The 20,424-nt window shown below is 43.2% G+C and overlaps 1 protein-coding gene across 5 annotated transcripts in view; it reads left to right on the top strand.

The window, feature by feature from the left end:
- Window positions 1-19,714, top strand: part of LOC121097112 (TCDD inducible poly(ADP-ribose) polymerase) — a 39,900-nt gene extending 20,186 nt beyond the window's left edge. For all 5 annotated transcript variants that reach the window (XM_040613873.1, XM_040613868.1, XM_040613870.1 and 2 more), the window contains 4 exons: window positions 12,237-12,405; window positions 13,914-14,095; window positions 18,015-18,290; window positions 18,972-19,714. In XM_040613873.1, the coding sequence (XP_040469807.1) occupies window positions 12,237-12,405; window positions 13,914-14,095; window positions 18,015-18,290; window positions 18,972-19,419 (1,075 nt within the window). In that variant the 3' untranslated portion in view covers window positions 19,420-19,714. The remainder of the gene's footprint in view (window positions 1-12,236; window positions 12,406-13,913; window positions 14,096-18,014; window positions 18,291-18,971) is intronic.
- The last annotated feature ends 710 nt before the right edge of the window (window positions 19,715-20,424 follow it).

Below are 20,424 nucleotides of genomic sequence, written 5' to 3'. Positions count from 1 at the left end.
TGATGGAGTTAAGAATGATTAATTTTAAAAGAAACAATGCTTCATAATTGCTTAGTCATCTCCAGTCTGTGGAATTGGCTGAATAGCGTAGTCTGCCTTTACACTTACTTTGCAGGTTTCCAGTCTGGTGGGTATTTTGGTCTCTTGGGACACTGAGTTTCTGTCTGTCTGAACCAGTTGGGAAGAAACTTAGCGGGTGTGTTGCCAGACGCATGACATACTGTTACCGTGAGTGAAGTCACACAAGCAGGGTGATCTCGGCAAACCCAGGTGCGCTGGGCTCTGTGGAGCTCTGGTGCTGGTTCTGCAGTCAGCCTGAAGCTGCTGTCAAAGTGGAGGCAGGTTCTTTGAATACAAACTAGGCTTCATCTTGCTTTGAGTCGAACTGGCTACCCAGCAAGTGTCTGCCTAACTGTTTTCCTCAGGTAAAAGTAGTCTACTGAGACTAAAATTATTTTAAACATCAGTATTTTCCTAGCTAAGTTCTGTTTCAGACTGCTAATTCTATAGCTCATACTCTTCTTCCTTCTCTAAAAAGATGTTGTGAAGGTCTTTGCTTCAGTCAGGGCTGCAAAATCATGCCCCAGTGCAAGGCTGGATAACTGTTGTAAATGTATAGTATCTGCTCACCGTGGAATGTGAAATTGGCGGTTTCTGTAGCTCTTTCTTGTATGTATTTCATCCCTTGGAAGAGCTTCATGTTTTGGGTCAGTATCAGTGAGAGCCTAGGAGTGAAACTTTCAAGACTGCAGCTTCTGATGTCAAACACGGAATCTGAGGTGCTTTAAAACTTAGACCTAACATAGTTTTAAGCAAGATTTTTAAGGGGGGGCGTGGGTGGATGTAAATGTTTTACTATGTATCACCGCCAGTTTCTTCTTACACAACATCATGTGCTATCAGAAGAACCTGCCAGACCTTTAGATGTGGGCTTCTGGACCCAGCGCGACTCTTCCTCGAGTTCACTGGTGGTCACTGCAGCCTGGCTTCCCTTATGTTCCTGGGCGATGTTGTGTCTCCTGGCAACAAGATGCAGATAGCAGCGTGTTGAACCTTGCTGAGAGGCTCGCAAACATGCTAGAACAGCTCATCGTTCACATGGTTACCGCATTATTTGGCTAAAGCTATTAATCTCTTGTGGTCAGACTAGCTTTACAGGCCTATCTATACAGATTGCGTACAACAAGGAAATGTCTGTTCAGCAGTTTGCATGTCCAAGAAAGGCCGTGCAGAAGCCAGCCTGACAACCAGTGGGCGGTAGTTGTTTATTCACCTTTGTTTTAAACAGTTTATATGGCACAGTAAGTGATGATTACAGTCTGCATGCAGAATATTGCCATTGTGTGCTGCTCCAGGGAGGCTGGGCCATTCAAGGAAGTGTTGGGCTATTGGCTCAATTGGAGAATAGGCTCTAAATTCAAGTATGATGTCCTTCAAGTCGCTATTTATATAAATCTTCTTGGTGTTACTGAGATGAGTAATGTAAAGTATGCATTCAGTTGTTGCCTTTCATCTAAGGGAGCATGATCTGAAAGTAGGAGAAAGTGGTAAACTTTGTTTAGTTAGGTCTTTGTAATACGACTGCCTCATACTTAATGCACGTCGGTCTCAAACGGAATAGAAAACTTTATCAATTGTCTATGTTTTTGCTTTCCTAAATCTGTCAAGTATTTAGAGCCAAATACCAAGCTATCTAAACAAATGGGGAAATAGGAACTTTAAACAGGTTAAAGTATTTCAGAGGCACTCGGTTTTCTTCATACATGTGAGGAGAGGCCCTGGAGAAGTTCAGCATGCAGCTAAATATTTGAACAATGCCAAGTACTGCTTCCAGCATGACAGTACCCAAGGTGGGAGATTTTAAGATGCTCTTTAGTAGGGGAAATACTTGGCTGCAGAACAGAGCAGGTTTTCCCCACATGCACACTGGTCCAATGATGCATATGTTGCTTTTCAAAATAAGCAACATCATTACTGATGACATGAGGATTTGTTTAAAACAGCTCTGGAGTTCCTGACCTGTCAGTTCCCCCTGGCTTTGGCTGAAAATTCCACTCCTCCTCTTGGCAAAGAGACATCCCTGTGTGCCATGGGAACCGCAGCGGCTGTTCAGCTACGTGTACCCCGGCATATCCTAACCCACACGAAACAACAGCTTCTCATAGTTGCTTTGGTTCCCCTTCCTGTCCCCCCCCCTTTTTTTCCCCTGTAATTTAAGTTTTATGAAATGGCTCCTTCTAGCTCAAAGAGAAAGGCCAAATGAACTGGCTGCAATCAGGGAAAAGCAGGTGGACCCCCAGTGGTACATATTCTGCCTGGGAGCAGGTGACTAATTGCTTGGTATACATGCATAATTCTGGGATGAAGTCAGAGTAAGTATTGTGTGTTCCCCAGTGGGGTTATCAGTGGGCGTAGGGAAAGACCTGAGAAGGAACGGTGAGGACAAAAATGAATGTACAGACAACTAGTTTTCCTCCATTCTTGTGTTCACGGAATAACTTGTTTTCTCTGATGCTGTTAGAATATGCTATATGACTTTAAAATCATACAGAGCACAGTGGAAGCAGAGTCTGACCAACTCAATAGTTAAATTTAGGAAGTTATCTTTCTAATCTGCACAGCTGCCACAGCGTGTGAGATAACTCATGTGTTATTGATAACACTGGAGATGAGAAAACAGCTGAAATTCACAGTGCCTGGCGATTTAGTGTGTGGTGTTTCTTGAATATACACAGCTGAATGATTTTGAACTTCTTTTAATTCCTTGCTAGGAGGAATGCAAGACAGGGACTCTAAATAAAAAGCATGTGAAGTGATTTTAGAAGTGTTTGCCTTGTGCTTTATAATAGTATGCCTCAGTGAATTCCTGTTTGCTCCACTTTATAGTATCATTTACATATGAAATAAAACTAATTGGCTTCTAGCTATACAAACCTAGGGAAGTTAGAAGTGTTATGTTGAGCTGCCGTAGGAATCTGCAGTCACTCGTGTATCTCTTTTCTTGTTTCACGTCAATAAACAATTACAGTTTTGGAAACAGCTGTCACCTGGCTTCAGGTTGAGGTCAGTCTGTTCCCTGTGTACTTACGGTAATAAAACAGTCCTTTCTGAAACAAAGATTTATAATTGGTGAAACGGATTGCTCAGAAGAGTCATTTACAGGTGATCCAGCAGGCACAGTGTTGTTGCAGTGTCTGCCTGCCCGTTTCAGTAAGGATGAGGAACAGAAAGAGCCTGTTACAATTACTTGCTTAGCGAGAGTGGTGTTTGTGAAGTGCCTGCCTAGTTGGTGCATATATTTGTTGAAAGCAATAGAGGTTTGAGCTGGGTAGTAATAGCAATTTATATACTTGTAGTCAAACCTGTAGAGGAGTCCTCTTTTGGGAAGCTGGAGGTGGAGGGTGTGGCTTGGCCCACTGGGTGGAACTGGGAAACTGAAACATCCAGAACTGGTGGTCACTAGTCGATGTTAGACTTGTATATGATCATCTTATGTAAAGCATTGATGAAATTGATGCAGTTTCATTATTTAGCATAAATCTTAAATAGAGGTACTTTAAGTCCTCAGATTGGATAGAATTCTAAGGGGAAAAAAAAAGCAGGCCTGTCTGTGCAGAACGTTTTTTAAAAATGGGGCTTTGAAAACGGAGCTCTATTTAAGCACTTTGGAAAGTGTTCCTATGGCAGCTTTGTGAAAGCAAGTGCCTCTTGGGACGTGAAAACCCTGTCCTGTATCAGCTCTGTTGTCACTCCAAGCTGTCTCCGAAACATCTACTGATACAAAAATTAAAACTAATAAACAAAACTGTCTGCAAAACATCTCCTCATCTGGTGTGGGTAGACCTTTGAAACCAGCAATCTACCTCAGGCAAGGACATCCATGTTTGTCCTCTACTGCAAACAGAAGATGTAACTTGGATTTGAATTATGAAATATGGTACATGCAGTAATCCTTGGAAGCGTTGAATGTGTTTGACATCCTTGTTGCTACAGATTTTTAGAACTTAACAGTACTTCACACCGAAGGACCACTTTAACCTAGTACCTTATGTTCAAAAATTGCCTACAGTGGGTTTCTTGGGAAGAGTAGAACAGAACAAACGTATTTCTCAGTACAGGCTCTTACCTTCCAGCAGTCATGCCTCAATGACTTCCTGAGCCAGAGATGGTATCTCTGTGTGAGAAAGAGCTTGATAGATTTGAAGTATTTTTTTCCCCCCCCCTGCTAGAAAAGATCTGGGGCCAGGCTTTCATCTAAGCTGCATGTGCAACTGGACCAGTATATCAGCAGTTGTTTCCAGCTTACAAACATGCAATTCAGGGTAGACCTTCTCACTGTGACAATTAGAAGATTGCTTTTTCAGGCACCCCCAGTCACCAACTATAAATGCAGAAAAGTCTGCCTTTCCAACTTCTAAAAAAACAAATATGGGAAAAACAGTAAAGCTACTACTATATTGATGGTTTTGGGGGCTTTTTTTCTCTGATGATGGATTTAAGTGTAGAGGTAAATCTTTCTGTAGCACCTTCCTCTTGTGACTGAGTCTGTCACTGTCCCCCTCCTGCATGGCTCACAGCCACAGCAGAGAGAAGCAACCTGACACGATGAGGGAACAAATTTGGTAAAACATGAAACTAATTTCCTGCCTTGTCACCTGCTGCCCCTCTCTTGGTTTAAGAATGATGAGATGCTGATAAGATCAAGACTGTGGGATCGTGTTTACCATCTTGTTTTTTTCTTGCCCTGGTGCCAGGTACTGCTTCTGTGAGGGAAGGTTCCAGTTTCCCTTTCCCACTCCTTACAGCAATCACCGGAATTTGGCTGCATTTGTGTGGCTGTGCTGTGAAAAGCTGTGCGATGGATGTCCCGTCGGGGGTGCTACCTGTGCCCATGCTTGCCATTACTTCCTGTGGAATCAGTATTGGCTTTGATGGGGGCAGATTTTGGCTGTTGTTGTTTAAGATCCCATGTTCCTGTTTCAGTGCTTAGGAAGAAAGATCTCCTTAAGACAATATACCTTAAGTGAGGTTCAGTTTCGTACAGTGGAGTTGAAACACTTGGTCCCTCACCCACAGCTGGACTACAGCCTGCAACTTCCCACAGCTGCCTGCTACCAGGTGAAATATTGCTGATGGGGGTCACGAGAAGGCGGCAGTGCCTGACTTGTAGCTCCTGCAGTAACAGAGTTCAATTTGACTAATCTTTCGAACTTACGTCCAGGTTTTCATACCTGCTTGGGTCTTTTAAGTTCATTTGTTCCCTTGAGTGGTGTTCAGGTGGTTGCTGTTGCAGAGAGGAACTGGTTTAGTCATAAAGAGAAAATCAACAGTTTCATCATCTAAGTGGTGTTTAACTCTCAGCCTTGCATTGTATCACAGCTGTTCTGATGGGAACGGAGTTTCATTTCCTGCACAGAGCTTTGTTGATCGCTAGGTTTCTGTTTTTTCTGAACTCTATTTGCGGTAAGACTCGTTGACTGGAACTGAACCTAGGAGAAGAGTTCGAAACCACATGCATTTTCATAGCGCTTATAAAAAAATATTTCTCCTAGTCATATGTACATATCTAGTGAATGTTTGTCTTGCTGAATGGGGAGAGCCCAGGCAATCCACACATGGGGCTGAAGTTCATCAGAAGGATGCGAGGAAGAGTGAGCCCAAATACCCTTATTTTAGCAGGCTACATTCATCTGAAAAAAAGGCTTCCATGTTGTAACTTGCTAGTCAAAGTATCTACTCAGGTCAGTGCCCTGAAGAGGTGATGTCTTTGTGTTATTTCTTAGGGCACAGAGAAAATGTAACTTACTGCAGCAACCGGGCTCTGCTGTTGAGAGAGCACCTGTGGAGTTCTACTTTGAACTGCGCTGCTGTACAGCACCAGGTTGGGGTTCGCTGTGTTCTTTGGAGAGTTCAGTGTGCTTATTCTTCCAGTGCAAGTAATTCCATTGACCTCCTGCTTTATTTTATAAATAGAGACCTTTATTTGCTTAGTTGGTGAAAAGAAGTTCTTAAGTAATCTCTGTTCCCACCTCTGTCACAGGCTCTCTCTGGGACTTTAGAGAAGCTATTTTAGTCTCTCTGTGTATCTGTCTTCCCCAGGGAAAAATGGGGATAGTAATTTTCTACCTCAGAAGCAAGATGAAGCAAAGTTTTGTGGTGTTTGCAGAGAGGTTTAATACATTTTTCTGTAGGAAAAGACAGTGTTGTTTTTATTACTGGTGTCAAGCTGCACTGAAGGCTGTTCCTGCTGCATGATGCAGAGGTAGTGGGAGTAACACTTTGCCCCACCAAGGTGTTTTAACACATTTCCTGCTTTCTCAAATGTCTGACAAACTGCAGCCTTCAGAATCGCCTTCCAGCTCTTCTCCAGATTGATATTTCCAGAAGTCCATGAGTAACACCACCAGATTATTATTTTTTTTAAATCACGTCAGTCCCGCACTCTCCCTAACACAGACTACCTGAGAAAACAATGGATTCCATCTATGGAGCTCGTCTTCTGCAGGTGGTGCAGAGGAGGTGTTGGGAGGGGCCTGTTTCACCCCTGCGCACCAGAAAGGGGTTTAATTGCTGCTTCTGTGTGTATTTGTTCCACCGCTGTCATTGTCGTACCCGAGTGTTTCATGGCCGTTGCATGTGAGCATCTCCTGGAGGCACAGCCTGTTGTGCCATCACGTGCCCGTGATGCGTTACTTGTTCTCGTGCTCCCTTCAGGGCACGAGCCAAGGTGATGTGCGCCTTGCCGCTTTATTGTTGGTTTTTCCCTCTCCTAATCTATATGCTATCCATAATCTATACATCATGGAGAATACCTTTCACTTTAGGTAGCATACGCTGTATATCAGCAGTAGTAAATCATTATGCTGTGGGAAGATAAAGTGATGTTGTGCTAAAGAACATCCAGATGTAACCTTGAGCATCTTGCATTCTTGCTGTTCTTGAAGCCTAAATTTGGCGTCTTTTGGCCTATATTTAGGCCTCAGGCAGTGGCGAGGTACAGTTGTCGCATTTGCTTTCATCACTGGTGTCTTAAAGCTGAAGCCAGGAATGTAATCACGCAATCACTTGCTGTAATCACGATTCTTTTTTTTTTTTCATGGCTTTGCATTATGTAAGCCGGTAATAGGCTTTTTAATATACAGAGGAAGTGCTTTAACCAAAGAACTGTTATTAAACAACTTTACTAAATGTACTTTTGAGTTTTAGAACTTAAAAGCCAGTAAAAAGTTAATACTTCTGAATAGAGAAATGTTAAAGAATGTAAATGAGCATTGGAGTAATATACATTTTATGTGAGTCAAGGTTTTTTGTGAAAGTGTCTCCTTTATTCCCAGTGTTATAATTAGGAAAAAAAATCAAGTAGGCTTCTGGGCACATACTGTGTTTTCCAGATGCAGTCACTTAAATGCATTTGTCTGAACTTTCAGCTGTATAAAATAATGCAGTATTGTTCCAAATAATTTATTCTTAGGTAGAAAACAATGTGTGGAGTTTAAAAGTCTTTAGATAGAGTATTCAGGGGAAAAAATAAAACACTGTTGTGTAGATTTCAGGGTGTTTTAGATAATTTGGTCACTTAATTTTCTGTTAAAATGAATGGGAAGTAGCATTCTAAACACTCTTCCAACTTGAAAAATAAACCCACCATTTTTAAAACATCCCTAATTTAACAGAAGTTTCAATTTCAGGAAGATTCTGCCATGTTAACATCCTGAAACTGCTGAACCTTTCCCTGTTCACAGCTGAGGGGGATGGATAGAGGATACCGTACCAAGCAGTATCTCAACCACATATTTTTAATTCAGGAAATAATTGGAGAGCACTTTTTGGGGTTCTAAGCTGAAGTTTTTACTCTGAGAAACTTTTAAGCAGCTGGTGTCCCCGTCTTTCATTGAAGAGCGATGGATTTGGACAAAGCAAGCTGCAAGCCAGCGCTTGGTGCGTGGGAGCTTTGGGAGCTCTACTCTGCTCTGCTGGCGGGGGCGCAGGCACGCACCGAAAGGTGGGTCGCTGGAAAACACCGTGGCCTCCGGAGCCGGGCGGACTGAGCAGTTCCATTTAGGAATGGGAAAACAAGTACACTTAATGTGTTGTATGGTACACCGGCTTTCCAGAAGAACGTTTGAAGGGGTGGTAACCAGCTGTTTCAGTGCCTGGTGCCTGGGTGGTTCTTGCAGTGACTTGTCAGCATAAGTCAATGAGCAATGACCATCCTGTCCTCAGTTTGCTTACGTGGGAGGGGAATCTGATAAAGAAGTAGGAGCAGTGAGCTGCAAAAATGTAAAAAATTCCAATCAGCAGGCAATCATTACATTTTTCAGTACTGAGAAATAATTTGGCAATTCTACACAGTTTTTGCAGAAAAATGTTCAGCTTTCAGCGAAGTTATTTCCCCTATAAGCCATCGTTAGCTGCCAGCCTCATAAATCTTAAGCAGAGTCTTATGAGGTACGTAGATGCACACTTAGCTGTGCACAGATTCCATTTGTTATAGGGTAAAAAAAACTTCCTGCGTTTTGCTGTACTGGAATTGCCTGTGCAGTTTTCACATTGTTACAGTGCTGCTGGAAGAATAGCGGTGTAAAAACTCGACAGTTCCCCGCCTGTTCGGCAGCTAGAAGATGTCTGCACACAAATACCCTTTTCTGCATACACACCGTCGCCCAGAGTTTTAGGAGTGCACCCTGAAGGTCTGCTTGCTCTGCACTGAAAGCATGAGGAAAAGCAGTCCCATACTGTGTCCATCTCAAAGTGTTTTTCCTTCCACTGGGGCCCTCCCGCTGCATTACTTTGATTCCCCTTGCATTGCTGCAGAGCTCGGTGTGTCTGCTGGAGACTGTTTTAACACAGTTAAGCCCATATTAGAAATAACCAAATCACGCACTGGAAGCCAGCCATGTTTCAAGTGCTTGTGGAATTTATTTTCCAGGCTTCAAATTTTACAGATCTTTAACTTCTTAGGATATTAACCAGTCTATGCTTACTCTTAAAAGAGTTCAGCATGCTAGTGGATAATATTTATCATGTTTAGAATGTGTGTTGGTTTTCAGGTTCTCTTTACTTTGCAGTGCGTTGGCATAGAAAGCTGCAAACATTTCTTCATTATCTGTTTTCCACATGCAACGTACAACACTATAATAACATTAAATGATCCTCTAGGGTTTACCACCTTTAAAAGAAAATAATATACTCGCAAAGAAAAGGTTTTCCATTTCTTTGCACTTTCTTGCAGGTCACAGATCTTTGGAGTAGGGAGAGCCATGCTATGGTGATTGACTTGAAAAGAGATTGAAGTGAGGTTGAACGCTAAATTGTGAGGTTTTGTATTGAGAAATATCTATTGAGGTATTTGTTTCATACAATATGCAGCACAGTGTCTGGGGGGTCTTGATTCAGGACTTGGATTTGTAGGTGAAACATAACCCCAAAACACTGAGTCCAACTCCTCACTCCAAAGGAAGAATATAAACACTTTTGATTGCTAAATACGCTTTTCTCAGAAGCGATGGCTTTAGTAGGCACTGCAATTCACAATTGTAAGATGTTTTGATAAGAAAAAGCAAATGTCCCTAAAGCAGCATTAAAATACATATTCATGAAGAAGTAAGCTCAAAAAAATCATGCTTAGGGTGCTGCCTGCTAATACTATAAATAACATAGCTTGGTATTTCAGAGAGATGATTTCCTCATGATTTCACACACAATAAAGGAGGTTGTAGCTGCTTTTTACGGAATGAAACGGCAACATACCCGGCAGGTGGGGTGATCTGATACTAGGTTTTTCACTCCAGAGAGTGTAATTATTTTTTTTGGTAAGCCCTACATTGACTTTCAGTCCCTTTGTACCAGTCATTTCGTTTGCTCTGTGCTAGTTTTCCTGCTGTCTCCATCTGTCTTACGTCGCTTGTATCTGACATTTATCATCTTGTGCTGCTGTTACAGGCACTTTCTGGAGTCGCGTGGGTGCGGGCGCACGAGCTGCGGCTGCGGCGTGTCGGCTGTAGTTAGTGCATCAGCCTTCTGGCGGTGGGTGCAGCTCGGGTGGGAAGCACACACGTCGCACGCAGGGTAGCTGGCTTCCTCCTGTACTCATGCTAACCGTCGTGCTTTGGTACGCCGTTTGGCACAAGTGGGGAGCACGCTGTTAAACCTTCCACGGATCTGGTGCGATAGTGTCTTGACAAAATTTTCATCTGAATTGGTGTGATGCTGTGACCGGTTTTAGAGAGCCAAGTACAGGCAGCTGGCAGGATGTTCCTTTTAGGTAGCGAGTTCTTGCCGTCAAGGGGCAGGAGGCTGGCTGGGGCTGCTCCTGCTGCAGGCGGGTCTGCTGTGTGTCCCCGGAATGAGTCGGGCAGAGCCCATGCTGCTTGGGGCTTGGGCTGGGGTGCTGGGGGTGTTGCAGAAAGAAAGGGGTTTGTGTCCAAAGAATTTTGAAAGTAGCTGACAGAGTTGCATTTTTGAGACATTGGGTTTGACTTTGGGGACTATTCTGTATCCTTAAGTCTACATGAACGCTTACTGAACACAAAGAGCAGTCGAAAGCTGCCCGAGGAGCAGCGGATCAGCTCCCCTGACAGTGAGCCCGTAGGAGCAGGCGTGTCGTGTTGTCCTTTTGCCTGTGTCAGGACTTCAAACTGTGCTTAGCACTTCACAGACCCAAATGCAATTAGTTGATGATGATAAACACTTATGAACAGCTACACACCTGTATCTCCTGTTGAGAAATGAAGGGTTGTTCCAGCTGATCATCATTTGTTAAAGTGGGAACCCTCCAGTAGTTTTCTGTGGAAGTGGTATAATAAAACTCTTCAGCAACTGTACCAGTGAAATAGCTAACAAAATCGCAGCCATTCTGAAGGAAATCTGTATTCATAAAATCATATAGATGTTTTGAATAGCTGTCATTTGATGTGGCAAATTTCATACACAGTACTTTGATCATACACACTATTAATGTGCCAAAGTTTTAAAAATAAACTGGATTTCAAGTATCAGCTTGATTTATGTTTACTCTTAAGAATTCAAAGAAAATATTTTACATAGTCTCAAAAGCTGTGTTTCCAGTTACCAAAGATTAGTAACTGTTAATGAATACTAGTAAGCTGACAACTGGTAAAGAGATTATAAATGTAGAAAACCAATTATGTAAACAGCATTATTTTGGAAATATGTTGATCCCAGTTCTAAAAAAAATAGCTTTTGGAGGGAATTAGTATTACTGTCGTTTCTTCCAATTTCTATGATTTTCTTAAGTTCTTGATTGCTAATAAACCAGCGATTGTCTGATGATCGGCAGAGCTTTAGAATGCCATGCTTTACTTGAGAATTTTCCTTAATTTGCAGGCTCTCTCTTAACACTAATGACACAGCGTTAGGAACTGTTTGCTAAGGCATTCAGCAGTCAGTGTTAGACACCACTCTGTAGTGGAGGAAACACACTTTTATTTTTGCCTTTAGATGAAGGGTGTGCTCTGGCTTTTGATTTGTAGCACCCTGTTGTTGTTAGGTCCTTCTGAAAGCACCAGGCACTTTACGTGAAGTTGCATACTGGCACTGATTTCTGTAGCAGCAATATAGGTACTAAAAAAACCAAAAAGTCTGTACTCCTCCGTGTAGGCTCCCTAATTGTGAAATGATGTTTCCTTTTCATATTATCCTAGTTCTCTTCTGCTGCGCATGATGAAAGATACTCGAACTCTCTGGTGGATTGGCAGCAGATGCTCCTCATCTGGAGCCATTTACATTTTCTTTTCTTCCCTGAAGCACTAACTTTCACAAGAATAACCTTTTGAATAGTACGTGGCTGCTTCATCAAATATGGTTGTGTGATGTATTTACTTAGTATGCTCAAAATGTCAAGGATATGTATATTGATTTTTGTACCACTCGTGTGTACTGATTAAATACCACCAGACAAGGAAGGCTCCTGGGTTTGGTTTGTCGCCTTCCTGTAGACCATTTTTTCCCACCATTGACCCTGGTGTCATTGACCTGACCTGACCTGATCATTACTTTGCCCTCGCAGCTCTCCAGCATCTCTGCGCTTGCCTCCACGTTGTGCCCGCTTCCAGCCCGCGAGCCAGCCTCCTGCTCGCGGGGGTGGTGTGGCATGAGCACGGCCAGACCAGGAGTATCTGTGGGGAGCACTATGCCAAGCTGTTCTGTTATCTCTGAGTGATCTTTGCAGTGGATTACAGAAGGTGAATATTCTTTGGTTTTCTTCTTCTTTCCAGGGGACATGAGTTTTGGGTGGATTTGAATCTTATGAAATTATACGAAACTGTTGAGTTTGACCAAATGCGGCGGCTGTCCACACCTTCCTGCCCCAGCTCCAGCTCCAACTACTACACCATCTGGAAATACTTCTGCAGGGACCACTTTGGCTGGAGAGAATACTCTGAGGTATTTAACATGTTCTGGAATCCTGCTTTTGGGTTGTAACCCCAAACTCTATGTACAGTATATGCTATAAACTATATATGTATATTTTTAGTCTGTTTCCACTTTGAATATTCAGGGAAGTTACTTAGAGTTATTGTTGAGGAAGATAATCCAGGTCAGTGCTGACCTGAAAAATCTATAAAAGGAGAACTCTGCTCTACTGGACTGCACTTTGAATTATCCCTTGAAACATCGGAGATGTGGAGGCTGACCAAATTGTCAAATTTGAGAGCAAACTGGCCCATGTCAGTACCAAGAAAGTCCTTTCTAATCCCTACAAATCTGGTTTTGAAACAAAGGGGACAGCTTTCTGCAGCCTTTTTAACAACACCACCATTTAGCTTTGCAGTTTTTGATTTATTTACCTGTCCCCAAAGATACCACAATGCAGGGCATGAGGCTCCAGGGTCACTTGTTCCAGCCCTTCACTGTGTTGTGGGCTGCACCCTCTGCAGCTGGAGCTGGACGTTCCCACAGCTGCCAGCCCCTGCTCCTTGGGGAGCTTTTCCTGACCATCTAGTTTAAATCCGTTCACCGATGGTTTATGCACACTCATTCCAGTGTCACCGTTGCCCTTTGGTCTTTAACAGCTGCGGGTTTCCGTGTTGGGTTTTAAATAGGCCTTCTCTTGCAACTGTTTAACCCCAATTATGGACACAGAAGTCACATCCATTGTCAAACAGTATTGTGCTAGGCAAAACCAAGCCCAACCCAGAATACTTCTGTTCACTTCATTCAAGTAAGCACTCCGGCTGGCCTTCTAAATACCGGTGGTAGTTAAGAGCTCATCTTCATCTGGCCAGAGCTGTGCAAAATATTTTGAACAAAAAACTTCACTGGTGTCTTACTATTTTGGCAATACCAAAAATACCCACGTAAACTAGATCATGTTCATGTTTTTCATATGTCACACTGACTTTGTAAGCGTGGTAGGAAGCTTAAGGCAGAGCACTGTGTGCGGTCTGGGGCTTTGCAAATGAAAAAAAGCCCCAAGAACTGGAGAGAGTCTGGAAGAAAGCACCACAAATAACAAGAAGTGTAGGATGTTTGACTTGCGAGGAGAAGTTAAAAGAACTGGGTTTCTGTAGCATAGAAAAGAAGAAAAAAATACTGTGAGAATATATATATTAATATATATTCTACAGTAGACTTCTGTTTTCCATGCTCAGCGGGCAAAAAGTAATTAATTTCTGGCAAGGAAGTTTTAGGTTAGATATTGGGAACAACATTTGACATGCGAAAACGTGACAGCACCAGCAGCAGTTAGGTGGGAAGGTTGTGAAACCTGCCTCGGCAGATCCTGCAAACAGGTAATGGAACATTTCTCAGCAGTCTAAGTGTACGTGTGCCTCAGAGCGGGGAGAGAGAGTAGAGAGAGGGGTTCTTTGAGGTCTCTGGAAAAAAGGCTAATTTTTGAACATGTAATTTATCATGTCTATGGTTTATTTTTCTTAATTTTATTGAAACAGCCTGTTGTAAGATTGATAGAAGAGGCCAGCTGCCGGGGTCTGAAAGAGGTTCGGTTTGTTACCTGGCATAATCAGTATATCTTAAACATCAAAGATGGATTCCAGCAAAATGCGTGTTTCAGAAGAGAAATCAAGAGGAGACCCCTCCTTCGCTCGTGCATCGTGCTGATGCCGTTCCTACAGTACGTATCCCAGCAAAATGGAAACCTTGCATTTGCTCTCTGTGTTGGTCTGTCTGTGAGAACCGTACTCCTTAAGGTGTGACAAGGACATAGGGGTTGTTGGGTAGAAAAATTGGAAGCAATAATAAAAAATCTGAGTCATATTGGCAGCTCTCACTTGCCGCTTTTCAAGATAAATACTGTCTGAGGAACTCCTCGCTGCTGGGCTCCGTTATTTAAAAGTTATCATGTACCTCGTGGATCTCGGACATCAGAAGCACAGATGCCGTTCAAGTTTGCCAAAGTGTTGTCCGGCTTTCGGCATCTCACCGGCTGTAGTGACTGCCAGGCTACCGGTTCTAGGTCCCATAAAAACAAGCGTTCAAAACCGTCGTATAATTTCCAAGCACAATTAAAACGTGCCTTGTTTTTATTGTCATCCCAGCTGGGGGTGAACATGCTCACCCATCAAAGGCAGAGTGAGGAAAGTGTTGCACTGTAGTCATTTTTGATTACAACTCATAAAAATGCCATTTTTGTGATCTCACCAGCACAGCTGGAAACATTATTGTCAGCGCTCAGTAGTTAGGAGCATATTGCCCCGTTGGCAGAGGGGTGGAAGTTGTTAGCCTTGGCTGGCAGCTTGGCGTGCCGGGCCAGTCAAAGGAGCTGTAGCTGCGGCAGCAGGGACCGAGTGCTCGTTAGCTTGCAGAGTCGTTACGGCGAGGTGCGTGTGGATTTGGTCAAAGCCTCAGAACACGTGGTTCTTAGAAACATTTTTAGGTACGGGTTTACAGGAAGGAAACCCGACATTATTGAAGAGGTGCTGAGAGGATGCAGGTGAGAAGACCAGGCATGCGCTTTGAGGTTACAGCAATTCCGATTATCACCTTAATGAAAAACAAGCATTTTGGGTATGCTCCTGATACTTGCTACCAGTGGCTGGTTTACTACAGTGTAAGTCTAGAATTTTGAGATATGCTAAAATTCGGCAGTTCCTGCTAATTTTAGTGAACCCTTGAGGGTTCTACACTCATGAAGCCTTGACCATAACTATTCCTGCCTGCTACCAAAACAATAAACTAAGCTCTGAAATTTCTGTTGTTCTGCAGTAAATCTCATTTATATTTTCTTTAGATAAAGCCCTAGTAATGCTTACTTAAAAATCTGCCAATTCTTAGCAAGGAACGAAAGAGTATTTTAAATATTTGTGGGAGCTATCCTTAAGAAGTCAGGATTTGCCTCCACTTATCACACAACGCTACCTGCAATTTCTTACTTCCCTCCCCTCCCACCTGCTTAATCTGTTCTAAAACTGGGAAGGAATCTTGGCTAGAAACTGAGAAAAGTGGGTTATAGTGGTTGAGAAATGGTGAGTTTTTAATGGCTTCCCTTGTGTAATAAATGCTTACAAATAATTTACACTAGTCAGAGGAAATGAACAAAGTACAGCAAAAGATCCCAGTACGTTTATTGTATTTGATGTCTTACTCATTAATCCATAAGTTATTGTTAATCTGTGCTTGGTCTTCCAGTGCAAGTGTGAGTGAATGAGGTTCTACAGTAGTTATTTTTTACCCATTGACTTCAGGAGGGAAAAAAAAATCTTAAATGCACACTGTAATAGTGAAGACTGCTATTGTAATAATAATTCTTAGAAAAATCCATCTTCTGGGTTTCTGCTGAACTATTAATAGAGAGAAGAATTCTGAATTGAGTCAAATCCATGCAAATAAAGTGAGGTCTCTTTTTAGCTTTGAACAGCAGGTGAAAGCCACGTGAACACTTTTAAATTAGAGAACGTCTGCTCTGAGAAGTGTGAGTGCTGTTACAGTTTGCTGTCTCTCTGATCCAGATCCAATGCATCAATTTGAAAAGACTTTTCCCCTGCCCCAGCTTCTTTCCTAGGCTTGAAAAGCTCAACCTGCCATCAGAAGAATCACATTAAATGTTTTCTGGGTCACACAGAAAAATCACACACAGTTCTTCCAGGCTCACATATCACCAGCATTAAACATTCTGAAAGGCAACCTTCAGTTGACATTGCAATAGGTAGGATGTGAGTAGCAGTAGAGTTCTTATTTATCTAGATAATTATGTTGGCTCTGCAGAGCAAAGCAGGCTAATGAGCAGGGACAATCAGGAGTTGCTCCTTGGACCTCAAGAACCCACTGGCTGGTGCAGGAGTCGTGGCGATGTGGCTTTTCAGGCAGCATCGCACCTCCACGAGAGGAGGTTGACTCCTGAAGTTGCTCTGGAGAAAACAGCTCTGCCGGTACAAAGCTTGGAGAGTTCAGTTGTTCTCCAGTAAACTTTCTTTTTACAAAGGCGGCGTAGGGAGCTGAGCTTGCCTGTCATGGCTATGTGCGAGCTCCAGCTGGGTGCGTGCCAGGAGGCAGGATTTGGCCCTGGGTGTTGTCACACCTCGCCTTGCCCAAGGTGGATGCACAAAGGGGGTCGCTCTCCACGCTTCCTCCGGCGTGGGACGGGTTTCCTCCTTACGCTTTGGCAGTGATACGTTACCAGAACACAAGTGACCTGAGGAATGTAACGAACTTCAATGTTCATTAACCTCCAGTGAAATGTAATTTAAGGCTGGCTGTGGGGTTCAGAGGCGAGATGCACCTTGTGGCTTCCCAGCCGGGCAGCAGGCACCTGTGGCTTCGTGGCCTTTCCTAACCAGAGCTGCGGGCTCCTGAGCACCCCTTGCCCCTGCGCAGTCACTGGGGGTTGGCCCTGGAGGCAGTAGCAGCTGTTCCTGTAAAAATACTTTGGTAAAATACTCATCTGGTGAAATTTTGAGATAGTTCCATATATTTTTGCAACTGAAAGGGAACCTCGCTGGCTTGCAGGAGCCGAAGAGCTGTGCACTGCAAGTGTGAAAGCTAGAGCCTGAGCACGCAGGCTTTACACGTTCAAAATAATTTCACTGATGTATGTGGGAGAACTCCAGTAAGGATTTCCCGCTGAGTAAGACTTGCTTGTTCAGATTATAATCAGGTGAACGTAAGCCAAATGCCACACTCTTTATCTAGATTTAGCAGCTTCAGGAGTGTAAAAAATTCCACAGAGGCGCAGGTATTCGTTAAGAACAAAGTCTTGCCACGCGGCAGCTGGTGTCCTTAACTGGATTTTACAAGTGTCTGTCCTTTCCCTGGCATCCGTGCAGCTTCCCTGCCACGGCCGTTAGAGCCGCAGCTCCCCTCCTTCGCCCCTCCCTGCCTCCTTGCCTGGCAGCCTTCCCGCGGGGAGGGGCTGGGCTGTCGCATGAAAATAAGCAACTGCCAATGCAAATCTACATCTGGCCTGTGCAAATGAAAACACGAGAGCCTTCCTCAGTGTGATACGGGGTAGGACTGAAAACATAGCATCTCCTCTTCTACAGAACGCAGTGAAGCACCGGCAAGTTTTGCCTGTAAAATGTTATCGGTTGGGGTTGTTCATTACTCATTCTGTACAAGAAAGTATGTGTTTCTACTCCTTGCATTCTCAGGAATTAGGTCAAATGCTGTCACATTATTCATCTCTTCTTATTTCGTATGCCCTGCTTGCTGCGTTAAAATCACTAACGCTTTATAGCTAACATACAGAATAATTGTGTTTGGTGGCATTCTGCCTGTCTGTAGCTTATAGCCCCACCCCAGAACGTGACTAACGATGATAGCAGGCTTCTAAACACCACCAAGCAGTGCTATTTCCCTACGTGGAACAGCGTCCCTGAAAGTCAAGATTTTGCTGTTAGTTCATGTGGATGGAGGAGCTATTAAAATAGCAGGAATAGCTGGCATGGTTGTCTTCAACAAGCATTAAAGATAGGTAAATTGTAGCGAAACTGAAGAGCAGCAATTGCTTAAGGTAGGCTGGTGATGAAATAAACGTCATTAGAAGCTGTTCTGTTTGTGAATGTTTAAGCACAACCTTTTTCTCCTTCCCCAACTAGGACCTTAGGTGGCAACTCTCCGGTAACCTCTCCATCAGCTGAACCAGCTTCCTCACACGTCTTATCTCCAGCTGCTCTTACCTCTTCAAACTTCTACCCTGAAACCTGGATTAGTATGGATCCATCTCAGGACTTCATCCAAGTGCCTGTTCTGAAGGAAGATAAAAGTTATAGAACCATTTATAACCTGTTTCACAAGACTGTGCCAGAGACCAAATACAAAATTTTGAAAATTCTGAGAGTGCAGAATCAGTTTCTTTGGGAGAAATATAAAAGGTAAGATAATGCAAATACCCATTCTTTTACAATAATGGAAAAATACTTTAAAATGTGTAATTTGGTCTGCAAAATAGACATTGATCATTAAGTAGAATACATGAACTCCAGATTTTCTGAAGAAAAGGAGCGTCTTCAGTTGAAAAACTTTATCTGAAAAATACCTTATCCTGCAACTTCCTGTGTAAAAGGTTTAATATACCGCCTACTGATAACTTCTGTAAAGCATTATCTTCACAGAAACCTCAAAATAAGTCTAGGATATCTAGCTGAAAAATATTTCCACTCACTTTCGGGCCAGATTAGGAGGCACTGGGTTTTTTTTGCACAGCCCTTGTTTTCACTCTGATGAAGATTTCCTTCGGCAGCCAAGGGGAAATACAGGCAAAGATGAGCAGGCGCTTCTCAGGCTGCTTTGCCTTTGCTGCGGTGCAGGTGGGAGAGCTCTGTCCCTGGCCGTGTCAGCTCAGGTCCTTTAAAAGACACTTAATTCACACCAAAGCTTTGCTTGAAAGTGGAAGACCTGTTCTGCTATCCGTACGGAAATGCCTTCCTACCTCCTGGTACAGCTCTGCTGCTCCTGAGGATGGTACCGATACTGTAAGGGCTGCAGCGAGAGCCTGCTTTCCCCTAGCAGCTCTGCAGTGAATACTCATCTTCACTTTCTGTTTTCTCTTCCAGGAAAAAGGAATATATGTCCAAAAAAATGACTGGGCTTGACAGGATAATGAACGAAAGGCATTTGTTCCATGGCACTTCCCAGGACGTGGTGGATGGAATCTGCAAGCACAACTTTGACCCGCGTGTCTGTGGGAAGCATGCCACCATGTTTGGACAGGGCAGTTACTTTGCCAGAAAAGCAAGCTATTCCCACAACTTTTCCAAAAGGTCACCCAAAGGAGTGCATTACATGTTCCTGGCGAAAGTACTGACAGGCAGGTACACGGTGGGGAACCACACCATGAGGAGACCGCCGCCAGTGAACCCCAGCAGCATCACCAGCGACCTCTACGACTCTTGTGTGGACAATTACTTTGAGCCTCAGATTTTTGTCATTTTTAATGATGATCAGAGCTACCCTTATTTTATTATCCAATATGAAGAAGTTAGCAACACTGTCTCCATTTGAAAACTTGTTGCTGCTAAAGTATCCATTTTAATAAACTCTCTTATCTGACATTGGTAGCAGTTTTTGTGGAAAAAAAATTAATTTGGACATTGCAGAACTGATTAAATTACTTGCTTGGAAGGAACTAAATCTCAAAATATAGAAAAGATGATCTGAAGTGACCAACTGTGCACTTGCTGTTTGATTATGTATGTGCAAAATGTAAATATTTTTCCATTGTTTATAGTTGAAAATCTGTGCCTTTTGTTATAAAACACTGTTTATTTATGTTAGTAAATATTCATGTTTAAAAATGTCTGTGTGTGCGTGTGTGTAATTTCAGTTGCGTCCTGTGCGTATCAGAGTGGCCAGAAACTGCTCACACCCTGCTCTAGAAGTCCCGAGGCTGGCTATTTCTAGATAATCAGAAGCAGGTAATTTTCATCCCAAGTACATTAAATACGAGTTTCTCCTAACCGCTACTTTTTTTTACTGTATTTTAGGAAGATAGGGAGAGATTACAAAACTAACATCCGGGGCATACTTTGGATTATTAAAGAGGACAACACAAATAAATACATCATTTTCTAAAATCAGCCCAAAGTAAAATTAGGAAGAGGTTAGTATGGCACGTGGTCCGTGAGGGTTTAAAGCCAGATGGCTTCCCAGCAGCTTACGGGACATCCAGTTTATCCCCTTTGCTGCCGTGGCGGGGCTGGGAGGGCCACCTGGGCAGCTGCCAGAAGCCAGCGGCTCTGTGCCGTCGGGCCCGCGTACAGCCGGGCACGTGCCCCCACCAGCCCCCGGGGGGTGGCTCTGGGGGGTGGGTTTCCTGGAAAAGAAACGCCAACCAAAGCCTGGTTTTGATGGGGTTTTAAATTTGATCGAGGATGAAAATTGTTAACGTCACTTAATGAGGCTGATACTCAAAAATCATTTGACACATTAATTGTTAACACATAATCCTCATTTGATCAGGGTATTTTTTGTGTGTTTCCCAGGTGGCTGTGCTTGGCTCACTGCTCT

This window comes from Falco naumanni, chromosome 13 (assembly GCF_017639655.2).
Source record: "Falco naumanni isolate bFalNau1 chromosome 13, bFalNau1.pat, whole genome shotgun sequence".
NCBI lineage: Eukaryota > Metazoa > Chordata > Aves > Falconiformes > Falconidae > Falco > Falco naumanni.
This window is presented reverse-complemented; position numbering and strand designations above follow the sequence as displayed.